At 44.1% G+C, this 11,015-nt stretch overlaps 1 protein-coding gene across 1 annotated transcript; it reads left to right on the forward strand.

Annotated features, from left to right (window-relative positions):
- Positions 1-8,358: 8,358 nt before the first annotated feature.
- On the forward strand, positions 8,359-10,772 carry LOC120963452 (uncharacterized). The gene is made up of 4 exons (XM_040388089.1): positions 8,359-8,650; positions 9,043-9,350; positions 9,651-10,058; positions 10,353-10,772. The coding sequence occupies exons 1-4, from the start codon at positions 8,359-8,361 to the stop codon at positions 10,770-10,772; spliced, it is 1,428 nt and encodes a 475-aa protein (XP_040244023.1).
- The last annotated feature ends 243 nt before the right edge of the window (positions 10,773-11,015 follow it).

Consider the following 11,015-nt stretch of genomic DNA (forward strand, 5'->3'; position numbering starts at 1 on the left):
CGCCTAGAGTTTCATCTCGAAACCCTCTTTCTGTTTAATCAACTTAAACAAGTTTTTGCTACTGTAAATTTGACTTTAGTCCAGAATAGTAAACGAAGCTTGTTTCTTTCGCAGTTCGAGTTTCGTTGCTTCGTTTGATTTGATTCTTTTTGCAAACCGGAGTTCTTAAGTTGAACTTTCTGGTTAGATCTTCTTATTTGAGTTTACCCGTGCCCCTTGCTTGATTGCTTATTGTATGCTTGTTTGTTTGCGATAGAGTACCCGGAGTGCGAAGTGTGCTACTACGAGTCTCTAGGTTTCGCGGATCATCAGCAAGGCACGTAGCACTTTGATCATACCTCTTTACTACCTAGTTTTATTGCATTAGATCAATCCTCAAACATTGCATGGTTAGGATCTGATTTTAAATTGTGGGTTTGGGAAGTAGATGAGGTAGTACCTATTCACCTGTTTATTATCAAACCTATGGGAGTTACTTCTACGTTGCTTATATTGCTATGCTATGCTCATAGACGTGGATTGGGTTTGAGTGTGTTCATGACAGATGTGAGATTGTTACTTAATGGTTCAACTTAAGGTGGCAACTTTAATACACATCTGGGTGGATTGAGGCACCTGGGGAACCCAGTGTTGTCTGTATTTTTGGAAATCCCGGGGTACCGTGTGATTCTCCTATGGACTGCCCCCAGGCTCAAAGGGATCATAAGATTATTCATGCTAGAAACTTCCATGTGCAGCCACATGCCATTATGGGCTCTGGCATAGTTGAGTAAGTTGTGGGAAACCTTTCCATGATGGGCTAGCAGATGTAGGGGATTGTAGGTGTACATGCCTATCTATCGGTTAAGGGGACCTCTTCGGAAAGACTGTGTCTCGGTCATCCGTTTCTCAAACATCATGTAGTGCGAGAAATCAAATGGAGGAGATCGAGTCTTGTGGGTAAAATTGCGCAAACCTCTGCAGAGTGTACAAACTAATCATGGTTAGCCGTGTCCCCGGTTATGGACATCTTGAGTATCTAGTTCTTGGATTATCATGTGGATCTCATCACTCTAAATTAATTTTGTTGGGTTGTTAATTACTTTTAATTGGGATTGAGATGGGGTTTACCATTCTCAATGTTTTTCAATAAACTTTGTAGTTAAGTAAAATATATTCCTTTGTTGTAGGAAAAAATTGGCTTTCCGCAAAACATATCAACCATACAGCCTCCACCAGCCATATATGCATATAGTGATAGCTTTATTCTCTTCATTACTCTCTTGTGTTACATTGCCATCATATTCCATGTGCTGACCCATTTTTGGGCTGCAACGTATCATGTTGCAGACTTTTCAGACGACGAGTAAGGAGCCTTAGGTCGTGGCCTTTCACTCAGTGATGCCGTTGGAGTTGATGGACTCACTTTATCTTCCAAGCCTTCCGCTGTTATCGTATTAGATGGCCTTAAGCCATATTTATTATAATAAGTTCTCTTTTGAGACATTCGATGTAATAAGTATGTGATTGCTACTCTGTTATAAATCCTTCAAGTACTGTGCGTGTCAGCATTACCGATCCAGGGATGACACTGATGCACAGAGATCAGACTGGTTGAGGTCTGGTCGCTACAAAGATTTGCTCTCATTGTCTTCGCTCGAAGACATAGGATTTTGGTTGAGCATCACTTCAGTCACTCTGACTTTGTTCACTGGGACCCCACTTAACAGTACGGTGGTTCCTATGACTCAACAAAGAAGAAAAGGAAACAATGAAACAACTTCTTCGCGCTCCATTGTCTTCACACGATGTCTTCTCATGTCATAGTCTTCAATGTGAATATCTTCACATACCACCATTATCTTCAATGTCTTCATACATTTTTAGGGGTCATCTCCGGTAGGTAAACCGAATCAATGAGGGACTACTACCTGTGTTTTCCTGCAATTCTCACAAACACATTAGTCCCTCAACCAGGTTTGTCGTCAATACTCCAAAACCAACTAGGGGTGGCACTAGATGCACTTACAATCTCCCCCTTTTTGGTGATTGATGACAAACTGGTTGAAGTTTTCAACGGGGATAAAAGTATGTGAAATTGTAAAGGATAAAGGTATTGTCTTCATAAGTAGCAAAAGGCTTCCCCTGAAGATGTGCATATAAAGTAATTTGCTTTTGGAATGCAAATGCACATGGCAGGTTGTACTTATGGAGATCCTCTTCAACTTATGAGACAATTCATCATGCATGATTTGATATGATGAAGATAATGACATGCATAATGAAAAATGGACGTCTGCAATATGACTTAGTGTGGGACTTATCATCGCACATGCGGAATTTATCATTGCATCACAGAATAGCAGAAAACGTAGCAGACGACCATCATTCACCATTGCAGCTGAGGAGGAATAGTCAGAGTCTTCAAGAGAGGGAGTTCGATGCATGACATCATTCCTTGGAGGAGTGGAGTCAAACTTGAATCTTTCAGCGAAGCCATCGTCTTGAGGATCTGCTTCAGCACTTATCAATGTCAAACTCTTCCATGACCTCCGACAGGTTTCATGAGTGACAAAGGCATTCTTGGTGGGAAGGTTGCGAATGCGATTGACATCCACCAAGAGGCTTTGCATCTGTCGCTTTAGCCAGTAGTGATCCTTATCCTGTTTCTGATGAAGGGCGACGAGAAGCTCTTGGTCATTGAGGACATGAGATCGCTTTCGAGGCCTTTGCGCAATAGTGCTTTCAGTGGCTTCAGTTTGAGCACGGTGAGGTAAGCGTGCATTGCCAGCCAAAGGATAAACACGAGTGACTGCCTGGACTCCTTCAATGGGTTGTGCGAAGCTTTGGTGATCAGCATTGTGAAGAAAAACAGGCTCCTTGGCAGGCTCTGGGTATATGGCTTCAACTGACATATCAACCTCTGGCAAAAAGATCAGATGGTTGCGAGCAGAAGGCTGATAGTTGACAGCTGAATGAAGCTTGATGAGGTGCATAACCCATGGAGCGTAGAACTTCATACCAAAGAGACCAGAACCTGATGCAGCCAATTGCCTGACAAAGAAGTCTTGAGCATTGAAGCTGATGCCATTGAAGATATAGAAGACCAATGTCTTCATTCCTCCTTCAAGCTTCGCTGCTGAAGAATGTCCTTTGATGGGCCATAGAGTTCGCCTTATGATATGATAGATTGTTCGGGGTAGATACTCTAGGTCCTCAACAAAGAACTCTCTTGGGTAGTCAGCTTCGCGTGGTAGAGGCTTCATCATGCTTAGCATTTGGCTCATGTTGGACTCTGGCTTCTGAAAGATGCTCTCCAATGCATTGCGGTGACGCTGACAACCAGGCTCGAAGAGTTCACCTGGAGTGGGCAGGCCAGTTAGCTCAATGATATCAAGAGCTTTGGCTTCATGATGGACATTTCCTGTCATCCACTCAAGGACCCAAGTCTTCGGATCCCTGTTGTAGCCGCGAATGTGGAGGGTAGCATAAAATTGTAGCAGAAGCTCTTCATTCCAATGCTCCTTATCAGTCACAAAGTTCAGCAGACCAGCATCATGGAAGCAGTCAAGGGCTTCTTCTAGGTAGGGCAGTCCAGCAATGGCTTCACATATGTGGGAAGATGCGCCCTTGGTCATAGAGAACACAGGAATAATAGCTGCACTGCTGATAGCTCTAGAACCGATATAAGGAAATCCTTGGCTTGGAATAGGGGTTCTTCGCACTATCAAAGAAAGTGTTGTGCACAATGAAGCCATTTGCATTGAAGGACCCTGGTGAAGTGGCAGTGCCTAGAAACCTGGGCAACCTTGGCTTTGGCTTCTGGACCTGAGGCTTGTGCTCGACATGATAGTCAAATTGAGGACCAGCAGCAGGCGGAGGAACCAGAATGGGCCATCTGACCGTAACCAACTGACCATGATCATATGCTTGCTCGATTGTGTGTGGCCTTGGAGGCGGTACAGGAGCAGTGGCATTGACTTCAGGCTGCAGATTTGCATCAGGTGCAGCATTGGCTTCAGGCACGATCACTTCAGGCACCACATTAACTTCAGGCGCCACATTAGCTTCAGCCATGACAACGTCATTGGCTTCAGTGTTGGTGTTGTTGGTCGCCGCAATGTTATCAACCTCCACTCGAGTAGCTGGAGGGTCAGACACGTTCTCCTCGAGAACAACCTCAGGGTTGGTTGGGGGTGTAGCAATACGTTCTTCTTCAACTCTTGACTCTTCTTGTTCATCGGTTGATGTAGCCGGAATATCTTCAGCCGCTTTGGCTTCAGACGTGGAGATGTTCGCAGTAGGAGAGGCTTCAGGAAAAACTTGGCGTGATACTGATTGGTGCTCTTCTCCTTCTGGAACACTCGATAGAGTGACTTGTGGCCTTGGTCCTTTGCGAAGCCTGCGGAACGCTGGCGACGCTTGTGGAGATGGAGTAGGTTGGGCCTCAAAGTCATCATCTTCAAGCACCGGAGCGGTGACTTGAGTTGGGGGAGTAGTTGGTGTTTCTTCTTCACGGGGGGATTCTTGAGGGTGATCAGCCCATGAATCATCCTGAGCAATTGGCGTCAAAGGACGACAAATGCTGATGAGTTCGCTGTTCGTGAGAACAGGCGATGATACCACATTGTGCTCGATCTGAGGAAGGACTTCATCATCTTCTACATTGTCTTGGGGACCAATGTCTTCAGCTGCGGTAGGGTTGACAGCTGGAATGTCTTCAGCTTCAGGAGCCTCTGGGGAAGCAGGCTCATGAATTATCAAACGACGCTCTTGTTGTGCAGATGCAGGACAAGCAACAGAAATTGGCTCGACAACAAGGGGCTCTGTGGGAGCAGCCCATTCTTTCTTCTTGGTTTTTCGCTTCTTGGTAGGTGGAGCATCGTCAGTGGTGTTCTTGGTCTTGCGCTTTTTGGCTTTGGCTTCAGCTGCCCTAGTTTTCTGAAGCTCTGAAGCCACTGTGGGGTGTAACCTCCCAATTTTCCCAATTTGGATGTTAATAGATCATTCATATGCATCTCATATTTTTCCATGCACTATTTGTTTTCTGCAATATTCAAATCATTATGCAACAAAAAGGCAATTTATTGGAGTGGAGATAACATGACTTCTCCCCTATTTTAAAAATGTTCATAATGTGCATAATATTATTTCCAGTTCATCTGTTATGTTCTGGTAATTTTTGCAATCTTCAAAATATTTATTTGACTGTTTTGTTGCTGCTATGTGTGGCCTACTGCATAAAAACTATTTTCGAAAATTGCATTAGTGTTGGAACTGGTGTTCCTGTAGTTTATAGCTGTAGGGCTATTTTGATGTGTGTCTAGGTATTTTTATTTAGAATTTATATTGTGTGTTTTATGTTATTTATTTCGTTCTGCTGCTGTAGTTTTTGTTTAAAAACAAAACAGAGCCAGCCGGCCAGCCCGCCAACTGGCCCACCGCCCGCGGCCCAGTGCGCAACAGCCGCAGCCCGCTAAACCTAGCGAAGCGGAATGCCCGCTCCCTCGCACCCGACCCGCGCCCGATCCACCCTTCGCCTCCAGCCGCTGACAGCGGGTCCCGCGCCCTGCTCATCCCCTCCACCGAGTCGGACACCGCGCGCCGCATGCGCGCACGCACGCCGAGGCCGACCCGGATTGATCCGGCGCCTGGTCGATCCCGTGCGAGCCAGGGACATCACACGCGAGCCCAAGACCCTGAAGAACCCTACCGCAGCCCCTTCTCCATCCTTTCCTCGTCCGCACGAGCACCTAGGGCGAAACGGATCTCGCCGGAGGAGCTCCAAGTCCGCCGGACGCTGCCGTCGCCGTAAGAACTCGCAGAGCCATGCCGCCTGCTCCGTTCGAATCCCCGCTCGAAGCCTCTCTTGTCTAACACTTTCTCGTGGCCGAGAATGCAGCATCGCGGGAGGGACAAGCTCGTCCGCCGCCGCCGGAGCACAGCCGCTATTCACGTCGTCATCGCTGCCCGCAGAAGACGCCCCGCCGCCGTTGAGCACCACCTCCACCACTCCACGCCGCCTCCGCCCATCACCTCGCCTTCGCCGGAGACCCACCGGAGGAGCGCCGCTGCCAACGCCCGAGACCGCCATCGTTTTCCTCTGTTTTGGGTGAGCACACACGCTCGGCCAATCAAGAACTGCCATGTGGCAGTTGCTACATGAGCTGCTACAGTAACCGACCAGGAGAATTCTGTTTCTTTTTGTTCTTTTTCAGTTTTCAATTCTAACTTCAATTAGCTATAACTCCTATTCTATAAATCCAATTTAGGTAATTATTTTTCCTGTGCACTCACAAAAATCAGCACATTATCACAACACCAACTTTGCACATGTCTACGCCTTTTAAATTTGGATTCGTTCGGATTTGAATCAAATCGTCCGGAGGCCGTAACTTTCAAACCGTTCATCGGAATCGATTGTTTCTTTTTGCGTTGTGACCATAGTGCATTTTAGGTGCTGTTAAGCTTCTGTTGTTGAGTTTTAAAAATGGTTTCCTTGTTGTTGGTTTTGTTTTGGTTCTTTTCGTGTTCCGGTGATTGATATGTTGAATTGTGTGAAACGTGTAGATTGTCCGGAGTGCGACACGAGCTATTGTCAGGAGTGTGACTTTTTGTACCAGAACCAAGGCAAGTTACATGTTGATCATCCTTTACCTATTGTTTTCTATGCATGTAGTTATATCACACTATGAATATATGCATGTATAGGATTATTATTATTTTGCTATATTGTTGAGCTATCTCCCGTCATTGCAGATCGTGGTAGTTGTAGTTTTGCTATGCCTTGTAGACGGGGTTGGTTCGAGTATTCATTGAGCTTATGTGAGGATTATATATTTAACATATTGAGTAGTAACTTAGGATTTAACTCACCTCTGGGCGGAAGTGGTATTGCTTGGTGTTGAGGGAAGGCATCATGGGGTCTTGCACCTTTTCTAAGGCCATGCGCTCATGAGAGTGCACCCTAAGTGGAACGCCGCCCAGGTTCAAAAAGATCAGACAGACTTAGTGACTAGTAGCTTCCATGTGCGGCCACTGGCTATATGGGCTCTGGCTTAGTTAATCAGTTGTTGGAACCCTTGCCCAAACAGTGTCGACAGATGTAGCATATGTAGGTGGGATGTGGTCGTCAGGTGGTTAAGGGAACCTCTTCTGAAAGACTTCATCTCAATCTTCGGATTGGGTCCAGTGGGTAAAGCGTACAAAACTCTACAGAGTATTAAAACTAATCATGATTAGTCGTGCCCCCGGTTATGGGTAAATTTGAGCGACTATGCCATGACAGTTGTTGGATGATCTTGACAGATGTGACACTTAATAAATTTGTTGGGCAACTTAATAAAGGGTAGGTTGGAGTTGATTTTTTCCAACTCAACCTTGTGTATATAATTGTAGTAATAAAATAACTGAATAAAAATTTGACTATTAGGTAGTTATGAGGACAAAATCAGCTTTCTTCAAAAATAAACCCTCAAGCCTTCCTTTTGTTATACTATGCATATACATGTAGGTCTGCTATATTATTACTCCTGTGTAACTTGCCAATACATTCAAAGTATTGACGTATATGGCTGCAACGTCTCATGTTGCAGGATATTCAGACGAAGAGTAAGGTACCGTTAGGGTCGCGAGTCTGCACTCAGCATCGCCAGTGGGCTATGATAGGACTCATCATTATTTTCTACTACTTTCCGCTGTTTGATTGAATAAAGCTAGCCAAGTGCTATGCAGATTGTTTTATTTTATACATTCTGGATCATACCTTGTAATAAATGATGCACTTGCTATTCTGGTATTCATCTATACTGTGTGTGCTAGCGAGTTCGATCCAGGGACTAGCACAGTAAGCACAGAGACTCAAATCATTCGAGGTTTGGTCGTTACAGATGGTATCAGAGCAGTGTGTTGACTGTAGGACGTGACCCTAGAAAATGGATTAGAAAAGCCATAGGAGTGAAAATTATTTTATAAACTAGCTATACTTCTTACTGTTTATTAGTTAACCCCCACAAGTATGTTGACCAGTTAAGTAGGAACTAGTGCTGAGACCACCATTTATGTTTGTTTTATATTGCAACGTTATCGTGTTAGCGTATCTGATTATGCCCACTTTCATGGTATGAAGATACTAGATTGTTTGCTTGATTGGTAGTTTGTTTGTTAAGTTATATCTTGTCGAATTTATTCGACTATATATATATAATATATATATATATATAAAATATTATTATGTTGTTTGTTGTTTGTTTGTTTGTTGGTGTTATTTGTTGTTGTGTTTTGTTGGCTTGATCATATTATGCATATGGGTAGAATATATTTATATATACATAGCTTTGGCCCTATTATATCTATAACTCATCTATGCTTGCCCACCAGATGCCGCCGAGGCGTGATACTAGACGCAATGCTGCAGGAGGAGACAACAATGGCAATGGCAGAGGTAATGGTAATGGCAATGGAGGGAACAATAACCAGAACCACCAGGTTACACGTGCGCCAAGGGATTTGAGTCAGGTGCAGTGCTTCGGGTGTAAGGCTATGGGGCACTATGCCACAGATTGCCCAAGGGCGAAGAACTCAGGATCCAGCAAGCCAAACCCCTTCCAAAAGGGTCATGTAAATCATGTTAATGTGGAGGAGGTCTACAATGAACCTGATGAAGTGATTGGTAAGTTCTTGATTAATTCAGTTCCCGCAGTTGTTCTTTTTGATACTGGTGCATCGCATTCATTCATTTCGAGGGTATTTGTTGATAAACACGGATTGCCAACCAAAACACTTAGTATGCCTATTAGAGTGACTTCCCCAGGAGCTGAGATGATAGCAGGTGTTGGTTGTCATCAGTTGACGTTGTCTATTGGGAAGCATGAGTTTCCTACAGATTTGATTACATTCAAGTCACAAGGTCTGGATATTATTTTGGGTATGGATTGGTTGCAGTTATATAAAGGTCGTATTGATTGTGCCAGTCCATCTATTACTCTCAGTGCACCAGGAGGGAAGAGGATCAAATATGTATGTAAGTATAAGCGTGATCAGGTACAGGTGAACTCTCTTAAGGGGGTAGCCTAGAAGAGGTGCTAGTCGTGAGGGATTATCCAGATGTGTTTCCAGAGGAGTTGCCAGGTATGCCACCAGATAGAGATATTGAGTTTCTTATTGATTTAATACCGGGCACTGGACCTATTGCAAAGAGACCGTATAGAATGCCTCCTCAAGAGTTGGAGGAATTGGAGAAGCAGATAAGAGAATTGCAGGCACAAGGATTTATTCTCCCATGTTCATCACCTTGGGGAGCTCCAGTTTTGTTTGTGGAGAAGAAGGATGCGACCTTGAGGATGTGTGTTGATTATCGTTCTCTGAATGAGGTAACCATTAAGAATAAGTATCCTTTGCCTATGATAAATGATCTGTTTGACCAGTTGGAGGGAGCTACTGTGTTTTCTAAGATTGACCTTCGTTCTGGTTATCATCAATTAAAGATTCGTGAGCAAGATATTCCAAAGACTGCTTTTACTACGAGGTATGGGTTGTATGAACATACTGTTATGTCATTTGGATTGAGTAATGCCCCTGCATACTTCATGAGTATGATGAACAAGGTGTTTATGAAGTTCTTGGATAAATTTGTGGTTGTTTTCATTGATGATATATTGGTGTTCTCCAAGAATAAGCAAGAGCATGAGGTGCATCTGCGTTTGGTATTGGAGAAATTGAGGGAACATCAGTTGTATGCCAAGTTCAGCAAATGTGAGTTCTGTCTAGATGAGGTAGCTTTCCTTGGACATGTTGTGTCAAGTAATGGAGTTGCAGTTGATCCATCTAAGGTTGTTGCAGTTACAGAGTGGGAGACACCCACGACAGCTAGAGAGATTCGCAGCTTCTTGGGCCTTGCAGGTTATTACAGGAGGTTTATTGAGAACTTTTCCAAAATTGCAGAGCCTATGACTGAATTGTTGAAGAAGGAGAAGAAGTTTGTTTGGACTGATGAATGTGAAGCCAGCTTTCAGGAATTGAAGCAGCATTTGGTTACGGCACCAGTTTTAACTCTGCCAGACATACATAAGGACTTCCAGGTATATTGTGATGCTTCTCGTCAAGGACTTGGGAGTGTTTTGATGCAGGAAGGTAAAGTTGTTTCTTATGCTTCACGCCAGCTTAAGAATCATGAGCATAATTATCCTACACATGATTTGGAGTTAGCCTCAGTTGTGCATGCATTGAAAACTTGGAGGCCATATCTTATTGGTAATCATTGTGATATATTTACTGATCATAAGAGCTTGAAGTATATTTTTACTCAAAAGGATTTGAACCTCAGGCAGAGGAGATGGTTGGAGCTTATTAAGGATTATGATTTGAATGTCCAGTATCATCCTAGTAAGGCTAATGTTGTTGCTGATGCGTTGAGTCGTAGGAGCCATGCTAATGCAATTAATGTTGATAATATGCCACTGGAGTTATGTGAGCAGTTCAGGAATCTTAGGTTGGAGATGGTTCCTAAGGGATATTTAGCAACACTTGAGGTAAAGCCTACTTTGCTTGACAGGATCAGAGAAGCTCAAAAGGGTGATAAGGAGATCGCTGAGATAAAAGAGAACATGGTTAATGGTAAGGCAGAAGGTTTCCATGAGGATGAACATGGAGCCATATGGTTTGAGAAGCGTATTTGTGTACCTCAAGATGCTGATATCAGGAAGTTGATTCTTCAGGAGGCGCATGATTCACCTTATTCTATTCACCCAGGTAGTACTAAGATGTATTTGGATTTGAGGGAAAGATTTTGGTAGCCTAGTGTTGGGGATCGTAGCAGAATTTTAAAATTTCCTACGCATCATCAAGATCCATCTATGGAGTATACTAGCAACGAGAAGAAAGGAGTGCATCTACATACCCTTGTAGATCGCGAGCGGAAGCGTTCAAGTGAATGGGGTTGATGGAGTCGTACTCGTCGTGATCCAAATCACCGATGACCGAGCGCCGAACGAACGGCACCTCCGCGTTCAACACATGTACAGAGCAGCGACGTCTCC

The sequence above is a fragment of the Aegilops tauschii genome, chromosome 4 (genome assembly GCF_002575655.3).
Source record: "Aegilops tauschii subsp. strangulata cultivar AL8/78 chromosome 4, Aet v6.0, whole genome shotgun sequence".
NCBI lineage: Eukaryota > Viridiplantae > Streptophyta > Magnoliopsida > Poales > Poaceae > Aegilops > Aegilops tauschii.